At 43.7% G+C, this 27,351-nt stretch overlaps 1 protein-coding gene across 1 annotated transcript; it reads right to left on the reverse strand.

Moving 5' to 3' along the window:
- Positions 1 to 482: 482 nt before the first annotated feature.
- Positions 483 to 25,850, reverse strand: LOC144105267 (tenascin-like). The gene is made up of 9 exons (XM_077638413.1): positions 25,326 to 25,850; positions 23,316 to 23,358; positions 18,537 to 18,860; positions 16,237 to 16,548; positions 13,698 to 14,018; positions 10,111 to 10,422; positions 6,828 to 7,148; positions 3,577 to 3,882; positions 483 to 632 (listed from the first exon to the last, which is right to left on the reverse strand). Coding segments are annotated over exons 1-9 (2,169 nt in total). The 5' UTR covers positions 25,554 to 25,850; the 3' UTR covers positions 483 to 630.
- Between the last annotated feature and the right edge of the window lie 1,501 nt (positions 25,851 to 27,351).

Here is a 27,351-nt window from a genome sequence, read left to right on the forward strand (position 1 = left end):
CTTTCAGATTCCTTGAAAAAAACTTTTTTTTCCAAGATCTAGACGAAAAATGTTGTGTCATCAGGAACAGAACAAACTGAATATTCGGGACAGCGCCTTCTTGTACCCACCATTATAAAAAATTATAAACGACGCTACATGAATATACGCACCTTATGCCCTAAAGAGTTCAAAATGGATTTTGAAAGGAAAAATATGTAGATGTCTACATACATGAACGAATATTTTTTTCTTCCATTCACTGCAGCCGCAAAAATAATTTTGTATGATTTTGTTATAATTTCTGCAGCGTGTACTTTGTTTTTGGGCCTCACATAATTCTTGAGCTTATCAGTCTCGCACCTGGGCACATGCTCTACGACAAGTCTATGTGTTCGGTACTAAAACATTCTCAATCTGCTGATTTGCAGCTTTTCGTCTGGGACCCCTTTTCATTGCAACAGAACAGCAATAAAGGTTTTATTCTTGTACACGTTTTTACGATAAAGGCAGAAGTAAACAAATCACAGTTATTGTTCTGTTCAGGGATATTGCTTTATTCCGGAACCTCCTCAGTGTGAAAAAATCCGGAGTGCTTTGATCCACGGCACGCTGCTGAGGCTCCGGGTTCTTGAGATCGCCATCGCTCCCCTCTGCGGGAAAAAACAATGCGAAATGGAGATTGTGACAGAAAAAACAGACACTTCCAAACACCGCGCATAATCTGACTCTTGCTGCCTAGCATTCCGGATAACTCCGACAACAGAATAGTTCACCTCGGTTTTACCATTTGCTTACAGAAATCCAATAGCAGCAAAAAGTAGTGACACTGAGAGGAATTAAATTTCTTTTCTTCTTTCTCTGGTGTCGCAAAAGACCAAACATTTTGTCAAGAACAAAAAAAACAATTGTTCTGAAATATTGAATTGAAATTGTAGAAAGCAAGAAAAATAGTTCGAGAAGTTGTAGGTTTCTTGGAGCTTAGAAAATTCGTAGAATCAAAGGAAAAATAAACATTGTACGCAAATACGCATTTATAGCAACATCGGGCGCAACAACATGGCTGTCGCACGCGCAGGAGATCGCTGGGCTTCGCGGTCACATGAGCGCGTTGATCCTGTTTTCCGCAAAGCTAGGTATAACCTCTTGCACCTAGACATGGTGAGGAAGCAAGGTTCTTTAGTTAACGGCAGTTCAGGTTTTCTGAGAGCGAGCGTAGTATACAAGAAAAACATCCGTCGCCCACCCCGGATAACATCTATTAAGTGGCAGGGAGTTCGCTACCACCTAACTCGCCAGCTTTCTCAGCGCCTTTTGGGAAGCGAGGACCTCGTGGCACAGGTTGTGTCTGCTTCAAGACCTGTCGTTCAAGTCGAGCATTTAGTTTGGACGTTCGCAGGTTGCTAAGCCGGAGCTTCCTGCCGCCAGGCAAATACGAGAATAACTGGGGTATTTATGGGAGACTTTGCCGCCAATGAAAAACACGCCATCATACAGAAATGAATCAGTGATGCTTTGTTCTTTTATAAAGCCGTGAAAATCATCCTAGCTCCTGGTGAATTTGCTCTTTCGAGCTGACGGTAAACAAACCATCACTATAATCAACCATTCGTTTTCGAATTTTTCAAAGTTGGCACGTAGGCACATGACTCATCTAGCCTCCATATTGGTATGCCTATTCAGAAGTACCGCAGTTCCGGCCTTCCGTCTTGGCAAAGAAGTCGTAGTTATAGCTTTAGCATGCTAGACGTAACCTTTCTATCAACGCAGTCGCTCTAAGAAAGGTAGAAATTGTCACATAAAGTGAATGATGAGCACGTCCACTCCGCCACTGTCCACTCATAGATAATGTTTCCCTTAGCCCGTGAATGAAAGTGAAAGCCCTTGCTTACGATGCCTCCATGTGGCGCTGACGGCTATGCCATCTAGCCTGAATAACTCCCTGAAAGATACAAGATGGTAACAAGCGTGGCTGCACCATTGCCCTGCAAATACTGCTTTCCTCCTCTGCTCCCAGCTTGCTACAAGTCTTGTCACCGACAGCCGAGATACCGTCACCGGTAGCAGAAAACTCCGTTAGGGGTTGTTTGACACGCACTGCTTCTTATCATCTGAGATGAACGTTAAGGAGGAACCCTCGAGCTGGTCGAGTTTCTTTTTTTTTTACTTCTTTTTCCCTTCGGTTAGTCTGAAGTATGCAAAAGCGCTGCAGACCATTCTGTCAATAGGCAGTGCGGACAGGACACTGTTATTTCTAATTCACTTTTTAGCCATCTGTAACGTATGTTCAGCCGGTGCTCACTGGGCACAGTTTTATGGATGTTATCTCCTGTTATCGGTGCGCCGCCGATGACCTTAGCGCCAGAACGGAGGGAGAATACAGCGCCGTACGCGATGGGGAACATGGTGCCGTACGGAAACAAACTTTGACGAAACTCTAAGTCGGCCTCTGGCGCCTGCGTGCAGCGCTAGAGCCGGAGTCTTGGATGGGTCAACAGCAGCCTTTTCCTAATCCCGGGGTCGGTGAAGCCCTGGCAGCGCACGCGCAGTCCTCGTGCCGTGTGAGCCAAGAGGGAGGCCCTCACGTGCCCCGTAATCCTCGCGCCCATGGTCAACTCGTCTCGAGCGCGGCGCAGGTGTCCAGACACCCTATCTCGCGCTGAACCATGGCGCCATTGTTCGGCGCGGTGCTGATCCGGTTGTAAACAGCGAAGGCAGTGGACGGTAGTGGTCCTGGACGCTTCACCAGCAGCCCGAGCGAGGCTGCGGACGAATGCTTTTGTTTGACCGATACGAGACCTTGCTTTGCAACGAGGTTAATTCTCTAGAATGTGCTACGTCGGTACCGCATAGAATTTTATGCTACGTCTATTCCGTTGGTCGGAAGTTCAGGGCAATCCCCAATATGCAGTAGATTTGTAATAAAGAGTAATTACTCGTTGGCATGAACTGAAATCTCGCGGTTTCGCTACAAACAAATATTGCTGTGCATTCCGTTTGCGACCGCAGTAGAAACAAAATTTGGCGTCTTTTTCTAGCAGGAAAACAGATTTCAACAGAGCCGCCAAACGGGTTCGCATAAATAACCAGAAAACTGCTTATACCGTTGATTAAGTTATTTTGCTTGGAAATGAAAAGAAGATGAAAAAATGAAACTGTTTTATGTACAATCTTAAGTCCAACAGGAGAGTTATTTACACAAAATTATGTCCTCTATATCCTTCTGAACAGCTTTCCGAGACGCAGTAGGCTGAGAGTGATCCGCAGTTCAAGGCTACCTAGAAAACTAGCTATCACAACGCTGTTTATTTACATACAGGAGCAGTGGAAACAAAAACTACTTCGTCCTCATATGAGCTATGTCGAGCGCTCGAGAATGAGTCCGTTTTTCATGCACTGCAAATACCTTATCTGCTGCATTTATTCATATTAAATACGATGTTGCAAAGCGCAACTAAGCCGTTGGGATAAGTTTATGAAGATGCACAAGCATCTTCATAAACTTCGTGGATCCGATAACTGAAGTGTGAGTTTCTGGGAACACTACATTTATGAAGACGACTTTGCGTACTGTTGTTTGGTAGAATATTTACTCACATTTTGGGGTGTCGAAATCAAGGAATTTAAGCTTCCTCATGTCTTGGCCCTTGTGAACGTTGATCAACGTCACGCTGCAGCTGTAATGCGAGTCACTTTCAAGGCCATCCAGGGTGACAACAGAGGTGAGTCCGTCGTGGTCATTGCAAGCGAAGTCATGCCAGGATGCTGATCCTCCTCCATATAGACGGAAACAATCTCCGCGGCAGTCGTCCAGGAGACAGCTCTTGACGTCCGACACATGAATCACGATTTGCACCGAAGTGTTGCTAGTGGCTGTAACGTCAGCCCTGAAGTCTCCAGGGGCTACGTGGGGATGCGGAAAAGAAAGACAGGCCAAATATGGTTTTTAGTACTGAATACATTTTAGAACAATATACGAATCTAGGATCACGGTTTACAGCAGGTTAGATAGAACGTTACCAAATTTAGAAAAGAAAATGGCAGGAGTAACGTGAAAGTTGCGTGCAGTCTTTGTTTTCTGCAAAAATTGATTTTAACGCTCTTTTTTTTATGTGGACGTCTGTTGTGTTGCGCTTTGTCCTGTCAATGCATTGAAATTATTTGATTAAAGAACTTTAAGACCTCGATATCACCTTTGAGATGCGCCGGTCGTTTAACCTATTCTGAGCGATTCGAGCAAGAAACATTCATGACGCTGCCGCAGTATGACCGTGATACATTTAATTCGTTTTATGTTCTTTCGAATAGTTTTAGAACCTCTGCAATTCAGTGAAAATTATATCTTCCTCAACAGTACACGACAATTTATCGATACACACCAGAATAAATTTGTGCTCAGAGTTGCTTTATGAGACAGAAGGCATTTACTTTTGAGAAATTATCTATAATTTGGAATAAACTTGCGCAATTCAAGCATTGATTGCTTTTGAAGATAAACACCATGAAAAAAAAATTCTGAGGGCACTTAAGTCTGCTTAAGTGCAGGAATGCGAGAGCATGGAACTTTCTAGAACGCAGGTTTTTATCCACGGCGCTTGTAGGCATTTCTTTATTTCAGTTGTTTTTATTTATTATTTTTGTTCATTTGTATTTTCAACTTTTTCATTTACTTTTATTTATTTGTTTAAAAATTTTATTCAGTTATTTCTATTTTCAAATTAACTTTTAATTCAGTTTTATTTCTTTTTAGCTTAATTATTTTATTTTTTACTAATTACTATTTAATGACAACACTACTAATCACTCATTACTTCGTAATTGCTAAGAGTATATGGGTTATGGCAATTATGCCATTGGTGATGTCACAGTGTGAGATTTCGCGGACGGACGGACAACGATGGTCCATTATAGGCTTTCGCCTTAAAACGGTATCTCCTTGCCTCCTAGCCTAACACAAGTAGCACGGCAGAAAGGAAACGCTTGAAAGGTGGCACTTTTCGAGACAGCATTAGTAAACTTGTGAGCAGAGGATAGCAACGACCGACACAGACGTGGGTTGACTGGGTTTTAGTCGGAGAAAAAGCATTTGTTCTGCAGTGGGCGCACTTCAGCCAATGGTATAGGTAACATGGAATAACGTCCACGTTACGCGCCGAAGGCCCTATTTGCTTGCGCATGTAGAAGAAACAAGGTTAACACAGCGGCTGTTGCACAAAAGCTCAGGAATTATCTCCTTTACAGGCCACATTAAGGAACTACATATATATTCCCCAAACCATCACTTCAGCAGAAATCACTGTTTTTTCATAAGCACTGGCTTCATGCACTCGGCCAAAATGTGTATCCTAAGTTGCTTTTCCAGAGCGTTAGCTCTTACTACTCGCATTCGAACGCTTCTTGTCCGTCTGAGATTTCAGGACGGCGGCCGGTCATGTGATCAAATTGCTGCAGCATCGCGTAAGGTGCGACCCCCTACGTTGATGCTCAGTGGGCAAGCACAAATCGGCACAATTCGGCGCACAAAGTTGTTAGTCGAGTTGATGCCGGGTGTGTGTGAGGGATTCGTACCGACGACCCATCGTCCCCGAAACCGTATTGAGGGGCGGCCTCCGGAGGGCCGTGGCGGGCGAACTAGCGGTCGCAGAGTGATGCGGGTGGTACCAAACGAATTGTCGTTGTGTCGTGTACGCTTTGGTATCCGAATTTATTGAAAGCAGAAAAGGAAAAATTGGCTAACGCTCTTCTTTTGATTTCGCGTTTTCGAATCATTCTTTTTTTGCCAGTTGTTGTTATACAGTTTTAGAGCAATAAAAATCTAAACTTAGTGGCGTCATCACTTTTACTTTTACGTTGAACATTAGCCGCCAAGCCAAAACCATCAATACTAGCAGTATTCCACCGGAAGTGCCTTTTATTTTTAATTGCCACGACAGCCCTCTTCAGGAACTCATCGGTACATTTGCCAGTATGAGTAAATGTTCTACCATTCGAAGCTAATCGAGGTTTGGTTCATTTTTAAGCAGTGCAGAAGAATATTTAAGTGTCTGAATAACTACAGTTCACTTAGACATTTAAATATAGTGATTCCTTTCGTGCAGCGTTAAAAACGAGAGCGAATACATGAGTTCTGTTTAGCTAAGATGATGATAGCTTGGGGAGACGCTAAGGGGTCGGGCATCTTGAGTGCCACCACGGTTAGTAATTAGCCGTAAAAGTGGTAGCGAATTTTTCACCCGTGCATTTTTTTACGACAGTAGATTGGCTGAGGCGTTAAAGGCCCCGTTCACCCGATAATCCTTTTGCGTCTGCACAGCATCTGACGGCCAAAGGCATTCTCTGTGTCTCTCCAAGTAAGTCTGTGCTTTGCCTTGGTAGTAAGATATCACCATTACCTTCATCATCATAACTATGCCCCTGCGGTACAAAGGCGAGTTCCGTATCTCTCCAAGCAACCCTATCCCCTGTCTTAATAGTAGGTTTCAATGATATTGTTAATGCGCTGTCGCTCCTGCACTGAACGCAGTGTATACGCTATTGAAAAATAATACGGTACTTTTATGACTGCGTCTGCATTTGTGTTTCGTAAAAATATTAGGTTTATTTTCTGACCGCCTGTGATACAAGATTTCTCTACGCCTAAGACTAAAACGAAGCAAAAGTATTCGTCCGTACAGAATAAATAAACGGTTACGCAAATAAATTGCCAATAATCCTTCCCTCCCACCAAAGTAGCAGTAATAAACTATCAAAACATGGCTTGTTTTGTGGATAGGGATTTTTTTTTTAAATTCGCGTCGTATCTGATACGCCGGGCATTAGCGGGTTCTGCTAGCTTCGACACGCCGTACCTGCGCCAGCAATGACTATTCCCCCGAGTGTGACTCCCGCAGAGGTCCGTGCAGGAGGCCCGTTGCTGTGGGTCTGAATGTTGAAGCTCACGTTGGTGCAGGCCTCTAGATGACCGCAGGTGATGCGCGTTTGTTCCGGGTGAAGGATGGTGCCGTTTCGGCAGGAGTCCACGTGAAAATGCTCGCTGCCACCGCGGCTACCTTTGTCGTCGGTGACAGCGACCCAGTAGTAGTCGAAGTGGCCTTTCGGGCGCTCCCAGGAAACGGTGAAGGAGTCGACCCCAATGTCTTCTAAGGTCATGTTGGTAACGTCTGGTGGAACTGCAGCAAACGTTGGTGTTCGAATACATTGCTTCCGCAACCTGAAAACACTGGTACACGGTTCGTTATCTCTTTAACTCCATAGTTTAAAATTAATAACTCTCTCGTTTTCTGGGTGTAGTCCTATGTGAATGTAGGACAGGGGAAGCAGACACGTGCACTTTTTTACTGCGCATGGATCCGTGTTCTGGAATACCAACAAAAAGAAAATAATAACGCAGAACGAAAATGAGAACGAAAAAAAGAAGAAAAGCAAACCACTCATATTAGATAAAAAAATGTTCTTATGCAGAGAGAATGGATAAAATGAAGGAAAGTTGGTTAAAAAGTGAGCACGCCAGTCGCATTAGGCCACGATGGTGGCTCAGTGGTTAGGGCGCTCGGCTACTGATCCGGAGTTCCCGGGTTCGAACCCGACCGCGGTGGCTGCATTTTTATGGAGGCAAAAAGCTAAGGCGCCCGTGTGCTGTGCGATGTCAGTGCACGTTAATGATCCCCAGGTGGTCGAATTTATTCCGGAGCCCTCCACTACGGTACCTCTTCCTTCCTTTCTTCTTTCACTCCCTCCTTTATCTCTTCCCCTACGGCGCAGTTCAGGTGCCCAGCGATATACGAGACAGATACTGCGCCATTTCCTTTCCCCCAAAACCAGTTATTATTATTATTATTATTATTATTATTATTATTATTATTATTATTATTATTAATATTATTAAGAACCCGTAAAAAAGGCTGTAATGCTGTGAGACAAGTAAGAGGGAAAAGCAAAAGAAAAGATGCGCAGAGAGTGCCAGCAGTCATACGAAATAAAAAGGAACAATTGCGACACCAACGAAAAACAAGAGGACAAGACGTTGGAAAATAAAGGAGACGTTCATCAGTACTACAGATTTAGACACAATGAGAACACGGGAACCGAAGCGGTGGAGCAAAAATGCAAAAACGTTAACGAGACTATACCATATATCCTTAAGCAGTGACCCCTGAAATACAGAAAAATTATCTAACCTTTAAAGAAAAAAATTATAATAGAAAAAATGAAAAGGCACATATAAGTATGTACATACACCGCGTGAAACTAAATAGAAGAAAAGAGAAGCAACAAAAGAAACGAAAGAAAGAAATAAAAGCATGACAGAATTCCAAATGTACGAATTTTAAAGGAAACAAATGAAGAGTGCAGGTACAAAGTTTCCAATAAAGCATTAAAAGTGCCGAAGTGGAAAACTGGAATGATAGGGGGAGGGGGGGGTTGAAGATCGCGCAGACACTCACTAAAGGGCGTGCATTTCACCCAAATATTACTTCCTTCTAGAACTCATGCCTTGGCGATTAAAAACGCTCCAGAGAGGATTTATGCAAGGACTCTAGTCTTGCTTATGCATCGTGCCCCAGCTGGGTATATCGTGTGGGTCGGAGTGACTCAGAACTCCACACCGCAGTCATGACGCACCTCGGGGAGAGCAGAATGGGCATGCCCAAAAACATTCATGCTCGACAGAGGACCACGTAGCCGGTCTCTGTGCAGAGCGTGGTAGGGGCTCTGCAGGACCCTTGCTCCCACAGCAGCCGAGCTCAAACACAAGATCAATGATTTTCCACTGGTGCTTGTAAGCAGCAGAGACGGAGGCTGGCTGCAACACATTGTGCAGTACAGCAGGTAAAACATGTTCAAAATGCTTTCCTTGCAAAACAAATAAATATAAGACAGGAAAAAAGAACTAAAACCAGCAAAGGCAATAAAATGCACTGCATCGAGACAAATAAAATAAGGAGAAAGGCAAAAAGAAACACATACATGCATAAAACACATTTCCCAAAATAAAACTTATCAACCGCCACGGTGGCTCAGGGGTTGACGTGCTCGGCCACTGATCCGGAGTTCCCGGGTTCGAACACCACCGCGACGGGTGCGTTTCGATGGAGGCGAAACGTAAAGGCATCCGTGTGCTGCGCGATGTCAATGCACGGTAAAGATCTCCAGGTGGTCCAAATTATTCCGGAGCCCTCCACTACGGCCCCTCTTTCTTCCTTTCTTCTCTGAGTTCCTCCTTTATCCAGACCCTTAGGGCGCGGTTCAGGTGTCCGCCGCGATGTGAGACAGATTCTGCGCCATTTCCTTTCCTCAACAACACATAGAATAGAATAATAAAACTTATGAAAAGATTATTTAGAGAGCCAGGAAAAATTAACGGGTGCAGTTTTAAAACGAGAAGGAAAATAACCACAGATGCAGAATTACTCGCAAGGTAGTAAGAATGCGTAAAAATAAAAGTAAAAGCATAAATAACAGGAACGAGGAAAATCAAATCAAATACTATAATCAATAATAGCACGCGTGATGTGTGGCTCGGTCTGATTTAAAACAGCACAAGCAGCAGCATTTCTCATCAGAGTAAGTAGACGTTGTTATGAGCAAAGAAATTTTAAACAGGAAACGATAGTAACAGGTAGGAAGCATTCTCGGAAGCAGTGACGCACGTCTTCACACACCTCATGTGAAACATTCAAATAGAGGGATAGGCCAAAGTTTTTGATATAGAAGGAAAATCTACCATGTCTGTGAATAAAGTTGTAAGAGGATTTCTGGGTGGGCAGTTGGCAAAAATGCTTATGATGTCTGGGACCAAACTGAATAATTTCGCGCTGGAACTATTTTCACACCAAAGGTGCTTAATAAAATAAGTGAATAACGATGTAGGCTTGAACGTAGTCAACGTCGCGAAATGACACAAGCGCGTAGACAGAGATACTGGGCGGTACGAGCAGCCTGGTCAGCTGACTTGTTCCCATAAGTTACAGAATGACACCGCATATGAAATAAGGCTAATGGGGAAAGAAATCAGAAACGCGAGAGATCTGTTTTAATGGCAAGAATTTTTGGCCCCTTCCTCTCCTCCTTCTAAGAGCATATGTGTCTATTAATTTCGTTAATAAGACAAACGCAAACTGTCAGATTTACCAAAAGTGGGTGTCATAAATGTCGCTGATGCCGGAGTGCTTCTCACGATGCCACTGCCACATCGCGCACCCGACGTGACCAGGACGCAGTACTCAGTGTCGGCGATGCTCTCGAAATCCAGCCACGTCTTCGACGTTTCGTGGTGTGAGCAGCTCCTGTCTTGTTCGCTTGCATCGCAAACGCCGTAGGCGTCGCAAATTTCAACGATGTAGAGACGAGCAGGGGCCCAGGGTGCTGCTGAGGGATTCCATTGCACTCGCGTCAGGGTAGTGGATTTCCACGTGAAAGTGATGTTCCTCGGTGTGTGCAGATCTGCGGTAAAAACGAGCGCAGTAATGTACTGTACTGTTAAATTAATCACGCGCGTGATTCATAATTCCTTTTGTTTAATTAACGAAGAATTACAGCATCGGTATGTGCTTTATGCACGTGAAATAGAGAGCCCCATAATCGATGACAAACTCTAGCCGCCTCTACCTACGAAATCTGAAAGCGTACAGCATGTTAGCGTCCAACAAATAATTGGGCCTCTTGTATCTTCGCCAGGCGAACCGACAGTGATTGCAGGTGGAAGCCCGGTGTCGCAATTTTTAATACAAATTTTTCTTTACTTCTTGCTCACTTGTCTATATACATAAACGAACGGGAGCCGATGTAGTGTTTCGGCGGCCATTATGCAACTACTGCTGTTGATGTGGGTTCGTGTGGATTCTGAATTTGACGTGGACTTTCATCTGTGCCTCAACTGCGTTTAACCCTTTCACCCTGGAATTATTATTTTCATAGGAAATTTTTTCCTCTTTGTTTTTGAAATGTATAAGGTAGCATAGTTGTGCAAGAAAAATTAAAGCTCGGGGTGGAATAAATTATGGATCGAGAGGAACGCCGTCAAAATAGGACATCAGGGCTCAGTAAGCATGGAATGCGAAAGGAGCAGCTTTAATTACGATTCACAACAAAGAAGTTAACCGAAGGGTGCCTGATTTAGGAGCCGGGATGACTAAAAAGTAGTGCTTGTACTTAGTAAGGGATTGATCGCTGTTTGTCTTCCCACAAAAGATGCCGCTCTCTCCTGTTCGCCTTTCCGTAATGCATTATTTCTCGTCAGTAGGTGAGTTTACCTGCTAACAGTGCACCATGTTAACCGCACAAGTTAAAAAGTTGCTTAACCATGCCAGAAGGCCACAGCATAGAAGCTGAGAGTGATCCCCACATCAGTACTGGGCTCTTCTGTCAAGTTTTATAAAGCGCTTCAGTGACGCTTTGCGGTGAAGTGCTCAGCAAGCACGAGGCAGAATGCATCTGGCTCGTGACTGTTTTCAAACCAGGTGTCCCCGCTGACGAGATCATGAAATGGAATATAACCTCTAGTATTTGCATTTTGACCAAATACGGTTAAGTACAAGCGAGAAGAAATTCAGTCTCATCCATAGCCCTTTGCAGGGCTGGCAGCTGTTGCCCAAGAAGAAAAGAGAACGCGCTTAGGACCGTGTCATATACGCATTATGAAGAAAGCGCACGTTAAAGATCCCCAGGTGGTCGAAATTATTCCGGAGCCCTCCACTATGGCACCTATTCCTTTCTTCTTTAACTCTCTCCTTTATTCCTTCCCTTACAGCGCGGTTCAGGTGTCCAACGGTATATGAGACAGATACTGCGCCATTTCATTTCCCTAAAAAACCAATTATTATTAGCCAAACAAGCAGAATTGTCCAGTGGGAAGGGGGGGGGGGGGCACACGTGGTTCATGAGCGATGATGCTGCAGCATGCATGCCCCAGTCGCTTCCAGCTGCTGGCTAGCAGGTGCTCGCATGAGGAAGATAGTGGCAATAGAAGATACAAGCGCAACATCAGGAGCCCTTTTATTTTCGCCATTCATTTCCTTCGGTTGCGGTTCACCAATATTCGCATTTTAATTGCTTGTCTCTCTCCAAACACTGGCTTTCCATGGTAGTAAAAAATGTGATTTTACGTTGCTTCAAAAAGCCAATTTACCGTTTGATTTAATTCCTGCAATGACTACTGTCGATGTCAACAGTGCTAACAAACTCATCACTACAAGTGCATCTGCAGAAAAATTGAGCACACGTTCTAGAAACGTTACCCATCAGAAATCAATGGCTTCTGCTGAAAAATGTTAAGCCCTGGTGGTTTAAAATTTATTATGTTAAAAACGTGGCACAACAAAGCCTCTAAGAGTTCAGTCATATTATGAGGCGGCTATGATTGAGGATGGAATTTCACAATACATTTAAAACTTTCAGCGGAAAATAACGAATAGCTAATGATATACAATTTAAAAAGTTTCTCCAAAGCTCGGCTTTCTCATCCATGTTTTTTCTTCGTCTTCTTCTTCTTCGCCCCAGGTATATGCCACATACCCACGCTGGGGGATTGGCCAAGGTGTAGTTGAATAAACAAAAAAGTTTCCATGGAAGATGACGGCAAAAGTGTAGCCTCAATCGTGAATTGCTGCTGTTGCTTCTTCTTCGTTAGAATGTACAGCTCAGTGGAATCGCGAGAACAATTATAACAATGAATAGCAGTAAAAATTAAGTCTTTCTCTATGGAGGCGATGGCTGAAGAATGGTGTTGTGGAATCAGCTGACACCACTAGTGCCGAAATATTTTCTTGCTTTGACTAGCACTATTTTATGCCCTCGACATCTTAGCCCACATTACTACCCGCGGAAGGAAAGCAGTCATTAGGGCCAACGAGTAGCGCGTTTTTTGCTCGAACGAAGTAAATGCGACCGCATGCGTGCGTTGCTGACCCTAGATGAAGTAAATATTTAGTCCTTGGAAATAGAAAGTATAAGCAGCTGAGACGAGTTAGTGTTTACTTTGCCTCCTGCGGAGGGCAAAGTTTGACGGCATGCTCACAGTTGATGAAAATAAAGAGCTTTAAAATATAAGCTGGCGAGAGTACCCAACCGGTGAAAAATATCAGTGGAGCTTTTTAGAACGGCCCATGTTTGACCGCTAGGCGAAGGCGCATAGAAGTCTGCCGATAATTCCTGTGCACTTAGAGTTCAGAAAAACGAGAGGCAGAGAGAGAACTTTATTACTGATGTCCTTTTTTCGGTGCTGTATGAGAAACGAATGAATACGATAAATTTGTTTAACAAAGAGAATACAAAACGCCTTTTTTCAAACGAGAGTGGAACGGTTATGTGAAAAAAATTCAGAGTGAAAAAAACGAGCAGTTTATTGCAGCGTGCTTTGCGAATTGCTTCCGCGGTATGGCCTAGAAGGACGTTGTAGTTAACACGGAGACAACAAAGCGCCTTCTACCCATGCACGGCGTGGTCACGTGACTGCCGTGTCGATAACGTTTTGGCTGCGGCCGACACGTTGAGCAGAAACGCAGCACCATAATACGCGTACACTAGAGGAGGGGGTAAAAAATTCAGAGCCTTTCGCTTGCCCCCGAGAAGTAGTAAAGATAATTATAACAACGACCACCCTCGCATGAAGTACAGCTAACGACACGTAAACGAGGGCTATGCCAAATGAGTCATGTTCCTGGCACGTTCAGTGATCCATGTTCACCTGTACAGCATGTCTAGACAATCGTGTGACATACCTTTCCCTGGTATAAATATGCCCTCCACGGTGACTCCGTGGGAGGTTTGTTCTGGTGGACCATTCACATGAGTGTAAATAGTCAGGCTGGCGTTGGTGCAGCTCTTCACCTGGCTGCAGCGGACTTGCGTCTGGTGCGGCTGAAGCAATGTGCCGCTGACGCACGAACCCACGTGGCGATGTTCAGAGCTGCCTAGAACAGCGTTGCTGTCTGTGACTTCCATCCAGTAGTAGTCGAACTGGCCCTCGGGTCGCTGCCAGCTCACAGTGAAAGAGTCGTTTCCCACGACCGTCACCTTTACCTTAGAGACATCAGGAGGACCTGTAAACATTGCTTGCTTCATCAACTTTTAGCTGAACGTGCTTGCGGATCTCAAGAATGGCTTGGTAGGAATAAAAGAGGGGGATCTTCGACAGCTAAGGCTGCATCTGGTTAAGCCCAAAAATCATCGTTCTCCATTTTTGACTAAACAAACTACGCAAACAAACTCAAGGACGAGACAACACGGAAGAGGCGCACTCTTGTCCCATTGTATGTTGTCCATGTATTTTTTCTGTGTTGCTTCTTTCTTAGAGATGACAGACCAAATCACCCAACAACTTGCTATGATTCTTATTTGAGCATTGTTTAAGTTTATATAAAGCCTTTTGAACTATTAACCAATATCTATTTAACATCTCTAGAAGTAAAGTATTTCAGCATAAAAATAATAGTTGATCTATTTACCTAGAGTGCTCTCCAGATTTAAAGCCGTAATAATATTCAATAACAAGTTTCCTGAAGAGCGGAGGGTTATGGTGCGAACAATTGCGGGCTAGATCTAACCTTAAAAAATCAGTATTTATATCCATATCGTGACAGGTACTGATACTTGAGCATGCTTTGAAAAACATTTTTTTTACTTTTATTTAGCTGCAGAAGTCCCTGTTCATTACAGTTTACTAACTTAACATTTGAAATCTACTGCTATATGATTGCTCTCGCATTAACAGCAATAAAACATGTATAGTTAACGCCTCGAATTTTTCGTACCTCCGCCATAAAATATAAATTATCTGGCTCCAAAATATTTCGCATATTTTTCCTATACCGTCTTTGTTTAGATTACATACACTGCCCCAATTAAGTTTATGGATTGTTAAGTAAGGCGCTGAAACCAGTTTACCAGACTCAAGATAGCAGATCGGCCTGTAAGATTACTGCAACACGCCAAAATTTTAACGCACATGTTGGACCAAGCTTCTGCATCTAAAGTTTATGCATCGGACGTTGGATAACCAATTTGAAAAGAATATCTGAAAATGCATGTTGAATTATGAACAGCCGAAATCCATAAAAAATTTCTGAGAACAACGATTGTAATTCTGTGCCTACATGTTAAGACTTTTATTCCTTTATCGAACTACATGCAGAAAGAGCACACCCCTAAAAACTAAATTTCCAGCGGTTCGTACTGACATATGGCTGATTCAATCGACACGACGAGCGTGATATAGAAAGTGATTTGCGTCTGTCGTTTTGTCGCACTCACGTTTTCCTACTACATATACTGTAAGCGACAAATAATTCATGCTCAAAACTGTTCAGTAGCCAATTGTAGCTGTGTGCCACATAAAACCATGACTGCAGACCTACGAACTACGTTGTTGATTTATTGTTTTTGTTGTAGACTACAACTGTTTTTTTGGTTACTCACTATTTAGTAAATACTTATCTATAACAACTGCATTTTGTCCTTGCACATTGATATTTCATTCCACTTGACTCCACATTTCAGTGATTGTTGTACCAAAATTTTAGGAAGGCGTGTGAGCAAATATTTCACTAACACAAGCATGAACGTCGCACATACTAAATGATATGAGTTGCATTCATACTAAGAAGGGGAACAGCCGCATGCCACAGAGTGTAAATGAAAGAAAGAAGCGCAGAGAGTTTCTACAGGAAAGTGTCACCCCTAGTACGGCGCAGGAACTCAGCTCCCTGCTTCTAAGACGCAGATAAAATTTTGCCTTCAGAAAAATTGCCTTATCCCCGAGAACATATACAACGGTGAAAATGTTGTTGTCTTAATGGACGAAAACAGCGTTGCAGTACACCAAGATATCACTTTTAGTGAAAACAAGGAAGCCTCCTGTTGAATGTTAGAACGAAAAATTGCTAGTCGAGGACTGGAAAAAAAGGAAAACGCTTTGCAAAGCGGCCTTGCCGTGCCCCATGGTAGCGATAGCATCGTATGCTGAGAACACAAAAGCAATTTTCTTTTAAAGATAACTGGCCACGTACTAGTTACAGGACTGAACGGCGAGTTCAGTGTTCTTGAAAAAACTCATTGATATCAGAAAGGGTCATAATCGCGGTGTTCGCCGGTTAGAACACACTGCTGAGCCGTACGAGTAAGTGAAATTAAGGGCGCAGCTCAGTGAGAGAGTAAAACATGCCATGGAACATAAGCGACATAGAGTTCATTAAAAAAGTGCCAATGGTTTGCGTTACATAGGTTTCCTGGAGGCAATAGAATGAGAAAGCGGAAACTTACGGAACGCAGGAGTCCTGACAACTGCCGCGGCTGGTCTGCTCAGGATGACGTCGCCGCCGCAACGGGTCGTCGCCGTCACCATAACGCAGTAGGCTGTGTCAGCGGTGCTGTCAAACGGCAGCTTCATGACTGGCGTCTCGTAGTTCGTGCAGTCCATGTCACCAGCCTCTGCATCGCACGCGTTGAAGGAGGTGCAGACCATCACTGCGTAAGTACTAAGGACGGCAGACCACTCCTTAGGACCCGCCCACTTGAGCAGGCTGCGAGAGGGTGATTCACCGACTATCGTGATGTCCATGGGTGAATCCGGTTCTGAAAGAAAAAAAAGTCCCTGTTTAAGTTACAGGCCACAAAATACTGTTCTGTTCGCGTTTGTCTTCATGCACAGCAGTCTCTTGCTGCCGCTGACGCCTTTAGTCCTGTTCCTGGGCAGGAAAGTTCAGTTATTTCTGGTTTTAACTCTTCCAGCGTACCAGGTGACTGGAGAACGTATGTTGAAAAACGAAGAGTACCTGGATTTCAAGCATTCGCTTCTCATACTTAGAGCGCACAAAACAATGTGTCAAAATGAGCTTCAGCATTTGCATGTAATAAGTTTCTAGTACGCACCTGTGCACCACTCTACTTTTATAGAGTTAGTAATCCTTCTTTTGTGCTCCCTCGAATTCTACTACCTTCTTCCAGATGTTTCTTTTCCATTCTTTTTTCTTTCTGCGTTGTGTTTGTATCCTTAATCCGAGTTGCTTGAATTTTTACGCTTTCTATTTGCGCTATAGTGTTGTTGTTATTGTTTATTACTGTACTTCAAAATGATGTCTGTATTTTTTCTCTCCCTTTTCTGTTTCGAGCAAAGTGTTGTCAAAGTGCTTCCTGTGCCCCCCCCCCCCCCCCCCCCCATGTAATACCCCCTCCCCGGAGGCCGTTTAGGGTATTTGAATAAATAAACAAATAAATAAATAAATAAATGAATGAATAAATAAAATAATAAATAAATAAATAAATAAATAAATAAATAAATAAATAAATAAATAAATAAATAAATACTGTTTTCCTTTACTCTTATTCTGCATCAACGCACAGTTTTCTGGTATTTTGTTCAGCGAGAGCCGGCGTCTATGCACCTGCTTTGAGGCTGCGGCCATGGTCGAACTGTCTATGGCAACGGGAAACAAGGCTGCCCTACTTGCGTCATCCGCAGTTCAAATTCTGCTCGAGAATGAAGTTTTTGCTGCGTTGATCTGAGCAGCAGTGTACGATAGGCGGAACAGCTCCATAACAGCTTCTGGGTTTGAAACATGCAGCCAGTCATTATGAACCTGTGTGACCCCACCGGACATATGGCTCGTAGTGCGAGCGAAGTACTGGAGTTTATTATGCATGCACGGAACTCAATAACATGGATATATCGGTTGAGAGAAGTACTAACGTCTCCGTATTTCTCACCTTCCCAGAAAGAAAAACTTGCATTTACTACTAGTGACAGCTCCCAGGGGTATAGTTCTTTGGAGTGTTCCCAGTTTCAGCAGGATAAGCCAGGAAGAAAGACCATTCATGATTTTTTGATGTAGCTTTAGAACTACCGGTTTTCTCGGCACCGTTTTAGCAGACCGGAATAACACATTAGGTACCAAACACGATCATCACCATAACAGAACTAACCACGAATATGCTGGAGTAGCATGCCAGGTCAACAACCAGGCAGACCTCTCCTGTTTCATTAAAATCTCTCTCCTCCGCCTCCACGAATATGCAGTTAATCACAGAAACGTCTGACCATTCACTATATTGCTGTTACAGTCATTTTGGAACACGGAATTGTTAGACTGCAATACACAACATACGCGTAAATGAGACGCTTATTACCGAAAATTTTGGTTTCCTTCCTTGTTATCACAAGCACAAGCCAATAAATTTTCAGTTTATCATTTAGAACGCGTGATTGTGCTGGGCGAGTAATACCAAATTATGATTTTATGAATGTTTAACGTCCCAAAGCGACTCAGGCTATGAGGGACGCCGTAGTGAAGGGCTCCGGAAATTTCGACCACCTGGGGTTCTTTAACGTACATACCAATATATAGTACAACTAACTACTTCTCTATCAGGATGTCATAGTTCGTTTTTTTTTTAAAGCGTAAAACGTGCTCGTTTCTGGCTCTAAACGTATGCGCTATACATTTACTCCTGACACTTGTTGATTTCTTGATTTATATTTTGAATTGAAAGTATTCGCTCTTGGTTTAGTCTCGTGCCACAATTAGCATCGATTTGAAAGTAGCCACAATAGGAACAAAGCTTACCTTTGCCAGGGATGAAGATGTCCCAGAGTGTGGTGCCTGAAGATGTGCTTTGATGCGGTCCGTTACGGTGAGTCTTCACCGTGAAGGTCACGTTGGTGCAGGCTTGCAGATGGTCACAAGTGACGCGCGTCTGGTTTGGGTGCAGAATTCTGCCAGTTGCGCACGAACCAGCTCTATGTAGTTGAGGCGTACCACTGTCCCCACTGGGGCCGGCCATCACCTCGACCCGGTAGTAGTCGAAAGGACTATCTGGTTGCTCCCAGGTAACAGTGAAGGAGTCCGCACCAACGGCTGCTAGGGTGAGCTTGGATACTTCGGGAGACTCTGCAAACAGTTTTAGTCGTGCTTTAATGCAGGCGTATAATTGTAGCGACGAAAGCGCTAAGTTGAGTTTTCATGAAAAATTAAGGCCAGCTTTCGGGTGAATAAATTCGGCTTCGGGAGGGAGTTTTTTAAGATCAAGATGAGCGGGTGAGACTGTGCATCTTCTAGTCGGCTACGGAAAAGATATAGCGGACTTATCTTCCGAAGCGCACACAGTACATTTTTTCTGGTTGACTTTTAGATATTTCATTTGTGCTGTTCTCGTGATGTTTCTGAGTCATTACATTCAAAATGTCTGCTCATCACGAAATTTCTGAATTCTTTTGTCAAAAGCTCCGTAAATCGCAAGATGTGTGGCGATCCACGGGACGCCTGAAAATTGGGTTGCGCTAATATATTTAAAAAAATAATCCTAAAATAGTGTATACGTTTTGGTGGTGAGCTTTGTGACGCCAGCGTGCACAGAGTATTAAGTTCTGCATTTTGTCGGACTGTTCAACACTGAAATTTCATCGTCAATATCTAAGCACTCCGTACGAGATTTTGAGAAGATTGTACCACCGCTGTCTCAGTTATGATTGAACCCGGAGCAAAAAAAAAAAAAAAGGAATCAACGATGACTGTTACCTTTGACTGCGATGAGCGAGAAAAAACTGTTTCTTATTGTAACATAACAGAGAACGCATATTTGTGGCCCGCAGCGTTACAAAACCCTGCGCCCTGTCTAGTCGTACTAGCCTCTTGTGCTATGAATATGATGATATGGAGCAGCAAAGCACCTGCGACCCATTGTACTTCTTTGGGGAAGCCTTAACATTAACGACGTCTAGGGAGCACCTGTAGGCCGCGCGCTGTAACATTCATGTGATAAGTGGCTATATACGATGCGATATAAGGAGCGCGAGAGCTTAGGGAACCGTGGAAATTCTTGCCATCTATCGCGGCAGGCCAGTGACCAAGCAGATTTGTCGATTACTCCGCGCGGAACAACTCAGGAATGATCGAGGTTACCATCGCAGTTTTCTAAACTTTGCACATGCATGAAGCGTACCTCTGAAAGAGGCCAGATGAAGGACTTTGATCCACTGTACATCTAAATAAAAAAAAAACCGTTTGGACCCAGTAGACACTGTGCACTGTGCTCAGGTGCTTCTGAGACAAGCGGCTTCGGGGGCTTCGTAACTCAAACGAACTGTCTGCGTTGCTGTATAAATGCACTACCACGAAGCTCACAAAACATCAATGAAAACAAAACGGAACCACCCTAAAATCTAATCTGTAAAGCAATCAACAAACCAGCAGATGTCAATCCTAAGCCACGTTTTCCCCACACGCCTTGCGCCGCAAGCTTTATCTCTTGTTAGTGGCCAAAAAATCTATGTTCTTCCCAAAGCGTCATGCTATCAGCAACGTCCAGTCAGTCAGAGCAATCTCGAAGAGCCAAAGCCTGCTGTCAAGTACCCCCACAGCCTTCTGCTGGCCACGATGTACTGTCGTTAGCAAACATGATAGGAATGCTCAAGTGCGTGCCGATGGATGGATGGATGGAAGGTAGGCGCGTCCCCTTTGAAACGGGGCAGTGGTTGTTGCCACTATGCTCAGTTTTTTTCCTCTATTTTGGTTTACTCTGCAGTAAGTTGTTAATACAATTCGCCATTTCCTTTAAAAAACGTCTTCCTACACTTTAAAACTTAGGTCACCTCTCTGCTTTTGTGCCACCAATCCTCCAATCGCTTCTTGCTAATTTCCACCGCAGATTTATTTACATGACTAATGTTATCTCTAAACCCTAAGGCCTCAGGAAGAGTGACTGTGCCTGCATCGACATCGGGATGGATACCATCGCATTTTAGGATGAGGTGTTCTATTGTTTCTTCAGATTTACCACACACAGCACATGCGTCATCTTCTTCGTTAATTTTTTTTCCGCAGCTGCGCGTTCTAAGACACCCTGACCTAGCTTCAAAGAGGAGGGCACTGCCTCTATAGTTATCATAAAACGTTTCCTTCTTATCTGCCCTTTCCAGCATCAATATAGTTCTACACTATGCTTCTTTTACATTGAATCTAACCAATTTTTACCTTCGACGTTTTTAACGTGTGGTTTAATGCTCTTTCTTTCTCCTTCCTCGTCTCTGGCAAACTTACTGACCAGATTTTTAGTTCGTTTCCGTCGCTGTGTGTCAAAGCTCTTTCTGTACAGGTATTTAAATACCTTAGATGCTCACCTGTTATCATCTAATTTCCTCAGGCGTTCTTCGTATAGTACTTTACTCTGAGCTTCCCGTGCATCGAACGTTGCCCAGCCCATATCCCCCTGTACTGCCTCGTTTGCGGGTTTCCCGTGGGCACCTAGTGCTAATCTTCCGACAGTTCTCTGATTTACTTCTAATCGCGACTGAACTGCAGCCCTTAAGCATAGAGCCGCATTCCCGATAGTAAGCCCCGGCACCATTATTCCTTTCCAAATACCTCTGAGGACTTCATACCTGTTGTACCCCCACAATGCTCTATGTTTCATTATCTCGGCATATCTTCGCCCTTTTGCTATGAGGGACTGTTCGTGCTTTTTCGTGTTGTTTACCCATACCCCGAGATATTTGTATTCGGCCACTCGGGGTATTTCATGGCCTTGTATTGTAAGCTCCTGATCAGTTGTGCCGTTGAAAACCATCACACCTGACTTAGTTGCGCTAAAACTGAAACCTAGACTGTCTCCTTCGTCTCCACGGCAATTCACCAAAGTTTGCAAATCTTCCTGGCTTTCTGCTAACAGTACAATATCGTCCGCATACATTACACCCGGTAGTCGCTGCTCAACAACCTTTCCGCCTAATGTGTATGACAGATCATAACCTAGATTGCTTCCTTGTAGCCTTCTTTCCATACTTATATAAAACATGAACAGCAGCGGTGATAGAGGACAATCTTGCCTTAATCCTTTGTATATCTGGATAGTTGTTGTACTCTTAATTCCTTCACATGTTATTTCAACTTCATTTTCTCGATATATTTCCTGTCGAAAATTAATTACCTCATGACAGACACCTTCACCTTTTAATATGTTCCACAGGAGTTCCCTGTTCACGTTGTCGTATGCACCGCTTATGTCCAAGAAGGCTAAATACAGAGGTCTGTTTTCCGCCCTAGCTATTTCTATGCACTGGGTAAGCACGAACAGGAAATCATCTAAGCGCCTACCACTTCTGAACCCTTTCTGATGTTCCCCGAGTATTCTATTACTTTCTACCCATGACTGCAATTTTATTTTCACCGCCTGCATCGCCAGCGTGTATGTAACTGATGTTATCGTAATCAGTCGGAAGGATTTTATGTTCGTCTTAGTGCATTTTCCTTTATAAATCAAATTCATTTTACCCTGTTTCCAGCTGTGCGGAATTTGCTGATTCGTTATGACTGCCTCCAACACTTTTATCAGCGTTTCCTTGCCTCTTGGGCCAAGTTCATTAATTAGCTTGATTGGGATTTCGTCGATCCTTGCTGACGTACATCTTGGAATATTTGCTTCCGCCTTTTTCCAGTTAACATTCGTCATTTCCACGCGGTTTTCTATTGTGCGTTCCTGTGTTGCTCTCTGATTTGGGGTGATTACTTTATCGTCTTTCTTAAATGATTCAGCTATAACTGATGAAATGTAGTTCACAGCGTCATCTCCCTCTAAACATTTTCCTTCGGCATCGTGAATCTGTTCCTGCTTTCTGTGATTCGCTTTGCCCAGCCAGCTTATATGGTTCCAGAATTATATGGTGCCTTAGACTGATATTAGCGCCACAGAGCGCAGGTGTGTGGTGCCGAGAACATGCTGCCCGACGTGTTAACGGCAGTTGGTGATAGGAAGTGCCCTGCCGCCATATTGCGGGATCACGGGCCCAGCGGCCAACACTTGGTGTCTTTATTGTCTGTAGAAAGCACGCACTTCAGCATTTATGTGAAGTTTTCGGGCGGGGTACTCCATAACCAAGCCCTAGTGCGCAACCCCGTTGTCATAAATTTTTTGGGTGCCGACGTACACAGTGGGAACCAACCTACCTACGCTAAATTGAACTTCAGTGCACAGCAGCCTGAGCCTCTGTCCCCGCAGGAGTCTTACATAATGCCAACGTCTCCCTCGCCAGTGTATCTAATTAATAGAGTGAAGCGACCTGCCCCACGGACAAAACAACATGGCTTATCGAAAAGTAAGAAACAAAAATCATGCAGCCCCTGGACACCACAAGAGACATCATTTTCGTGGAGAAATTAGGAGTCGCGTCAATCCAGTGAAGTGGATATTATCAAAAGGTAGCGGTTCAGGTATAAGACTGCATCAAGTAGTACAACATCAGAATGACCTCAAATTTATTAGTTCTGTGGTAATACCACGGAATGAATCCTGTTAGCGGGGCAAGATCGACTTTGATATATGCCTCAGGAACAGATGAAACGTGCACTCACCGTCATATTGATTCTGCTTGTAGGGGGACGAAAAATAAACATTCTGAAAAGCACAAATGACATATTTCAGCTTTAGGAAAACAATATGTAATCTTCGTAATTTAGAATATTCATAATAACGCTTAGGCAAATTAATGCGTTCATCATCGGTTTCAGAAAATTTGAGTGCAGACACTCAGCACCCCAAGCCAACAAAATTTAATGAGTATTAGCTCCTTAGAGTAGGAGCCTCGGTTTCCCTCTTTGGATTTCATACAGACTTGAAAAATGTCACTTCGGAATTTGCTGTGTTAGTACCAAGCGATCACTGCCTGAATCGCGGGGAATATTTCTTGTGAAAGGTCGCGTCAGTCTAGCGTGGTTAACATAATTTTCTATAGCAGTTACCGCAGCATGAGGCATTAAGATTGAATTGGCCTCAGATAAGAGTAAAGCGGGAGAGTTGAGCTTCTTGACCTGTGTGGAGCGAAAAGCCGGAAATTTTAAAGCGAGAGCCGCTAAGCATGGGATTGATACGTACAGACTGTGAACAATCTTACACTCGGTGCGAAGTAGTGTGAATGGAGAGGGCAGCGCGCCCCGCGCGCAAAGAGGCTCTGAAATGTAGTTACTATTTTTGTTAACGATGATATCAGTGGTCAAAGAACGGTTGTCCTAGAGTGCGTGTGAGGTGCATTAAGTGCGCTGCGAAGTGAATGGCGCTGAATGATGTGCAGTTCAAAATTATAGAGGGGAGATGGAAGCCGGAATGTCTCTGGAACGGTTATTTTAAATCGGGCACTAAATGCCCCATTTCATTTTATTGTGAAATGCCCAGGCCACTGATATTGGAGATTTTGGAGCATAAAGTTCTGCGTTTATCTTCGTGAGATTTAGATTGTGCCCAAATTTAGCAAATGTCAGTTCAAAAGATGTTACAATAATATAGAAAAAGTGCTATAAGGAAGACAAACATTTGCAACTGCACTCCCAGAGATTATAAACTGGTCACTTGGAGGACTCGCCCAGCTGTTCTTTCGGTGCCCGTTTTTTCTCGATGTAAGCAACTAACGCCATCTGTTGGCCGCTAGTAGAGAAAACTGCGTAACTCAAAGGTTATACATCAAAATTGTAATTTTGATGTATAACCGCAAAATAATGCTTTACAATGCTTTTTGCGCTCAAGCCAGCTCTTTCCTCCCCGCGGCCATACATAATAAACTATCATGATCATCATCATCAGCCAACTATGCCCACTGCAGGGCGAAGGCCTCTCCCATTTTCCTGCAATTAACCCTGTTTTTTTTTCAGCTGCGCCCACCATATGCCTGCAAACTTCTTAATCTCATCCGCAAACCTAACCTTCTGCCGCCCCCTGCTACACATACCTTCCCTTGGAATCCCCTCCGTTGCCCTTATAGGGACCAGCGGTTATCTTGCCTTCGCATTATATGCCCTGTGCAAGCCCTTTTCTTCCTCTTCATTTCGACTAAGATGTCATTAATTTGATCAATCACCCACTCTGCCGTCTTCCTGCCCCTTAACGCTACACCTATAATTTTTCTTTCCATAGCGGGCTGCGTTGTTCAGCGCTAAATGGCAAGGGGCGCTAGCCGTGCAGAGTGAAGGTGTGTGTCGAGATTTCTGGGGCTAGTTCATGGGTCTCTTTCTCATAGCTAACCATTCGTAGAGGGTATGGCTGCTTAGACTAGTTTAAATTTTTCAGATACAGAAAATGTTAATAAATGACAAAATGCAAAAAATCAATTTTTGCCATTCTGGGTCGGCTCCTCATTACTAAAATGTGTCGCTTGTAGAGTTGAGCCGAGCTTCGAGAATTGCTTTCTGCATCACTATTTATAAGGAAAGAAAAACCACAGCCAACAAAGATGAAATGTTTCGTTTTAAAAAATCTCTTGCTCGGGACAATGTTTGTCACACATTAGTTTTTTTTTTTTGAAGAGCGGAAGAGCGGACCCGTGAAAGCAGAGCTGATAAATGCGAAGAAAAAGAAAAGAAAAGCGACCTTACCTTCTGAGTGCCCCGCAGAAAGAAGAAGGTCAAAGCAGGCCCAGCAATGATGAGTCCGAGGAGAGTTATGAGTACGAAGACCAAAACCGGCTTACACCGTCGAGTGCCTGTTCCTTGGTGTCGTCCTCGCAGCAGATTCCATGATTCAGTGCCGATACCTTTGACCAGTCTCACCTCGGCATTCTCGGAGAGATATTCAACATGCGTCGATGTTTCTTCGCTTTCCATTGCGATCTAAAGAGCTGTTCGGATGTGTGTACAGGAACAAGATTTAAGCGGTTTAAGCTTCACTCTTGCGTTTTCCTATCAATTCTAGCAGAAAATGAGGACCATCAGGGAAGCGAATCGTTGCACTGTTTGGACGGCAATAATATCGATACCCGGAATTCAGACGAAGTCAAAAGTAAAACTCAAACCATGATACCCTTATAGTCCAAGTAAACATCGAAGGAATAAGCCCCTGGCTCTGAACGTATTCGTTACGTACTAACCAACTACGCACGGAGGGCTGCGTTCAGTGGTGACGATGTATCGTGTGTCGCGAACTTTATAGCCAGTTTAGTGTGACGTGCTTGACGCCGCCTTCTCGCCCTAATGTTAAGCTATCATCTGGAGCTCCCGGCTTGCCAGTGTTGCGAGGTTCAGCCGTATGCATATAAAGAGAGAGAGAGAGAGGAGAAACTATCCCAACGAAATAGAGCAGGAAGCTCCCGATGACATCAGCTCCGCCGAAAGGAAACGCGCCTGGCAACGGCACTGACATGGGTTTATTGTTGCTGTTTGTTTATATGCGCCTTAAGAACGTTTATTGAAACAGAAGGTAACTATGAGCGCCTTTTTTTATCTCGTGCGACGCGCTTTCGCTTTTAAGCCTTTTAGTGCAAAATAAAAACGTCTCCTCTTCGTGTCTGGTACGATGTTATGTCTTTAGACAACCAACAGAACTCTGCCAAATGTCAATGATTACAAAATGTTTTCTTTTTTTCTTTCTCACCCCGCCTCGGTGGCTCGGTGGTTAGGGCGCTCGATTACTGATCCGGATTTCCCGGGCTCGAACCCCACCGCGGCGGCTGCGTTTATATGGAGGCAGAACACTAAGGCGCCCGTGTTCTGTGCGCTATCAGTGCACGTTAAAAATCCTCAGGTGGTCGAAATTATTCTAGAGCCCTCCACTACGGCACCTCTTTCTTTCTTTCTTTCTTTCTTTTATCACTCCCTCCTATATCCCTTCCCTTACGGCGTGGTTAAGGTGTCCAACGTTATATGAGGCAGATACTGCGCCATTCACCCCCCCCCCCCCCCCAAAAAAAAAAGAGTCCAATTATATACAAAATGTTTTTTGTTCAAAGAGACGTTGTGATAAACGCTAGTAAAGGTAGTACTCTTTCCGCGAACACAATGGCTTCCTTCAGGCTCTTCCAAACCGAATGCATGCATACTCGTAGAGTGATATCGCCATAACAAGTATGGATGTAGCAAGAACGTTAAAATAAGCAGCTGGTTGTGGAACAAATAAGTATTATCAGCCGAAGAAAGACCGGAGAATCAGCCTTCCTTCATTATAAAGAATACATTTTAGCACAATTTTAAAGTAAGGAAATGGTGATTCGCTTATTTGTGACTTTTCAAAGGATTTAGACTTGGTGAATCATAAAATTTTACTGTATAAGTTGGATATTTACGGCATACTTGGGTGTGCGTTGCTATTATTACGGACATCGTTATCACACCAGTGACAAGTTGTTCAAATTAATAACTCGATGACCAAAATCTTGTAGCTGGCTTGTGCTGTCCTGCAAGGCAGTGTAGTAGGCCCCCTGCTATGTAATCTGCATATTAATTGCAATGTTGATCGTTTTAATTGTCTTGGCATGATATTTGCTGCTTAAATAACTTGGGATTCTCTTTTAAACTTTTCTGCAAGTATAGCTCGAATAACTGGTGCAGTTGGTCGGCTTAGATAAATTGTTGCAGCAGGAATTAAAATTTTGTTTTATAATGGTATTTTGTATTCGCATGTGAACTA

Source organism: Amblyomma americanum, chromosome 9 (assembly GCF_052857255.1).
Source record: "Amblyomma americanum isolate KBUSLIRL-KWMA chromosome 9, ASM5285725v1, whole genome shotgun sequence".
Classification (NCBI taxonomy): domain Eukaryota; kingdom Metazoa; phylum Arthropoda; class Arachnida; order Ixodida; family Ixodidae; genus Amblyomma; species Amblyomma americanum.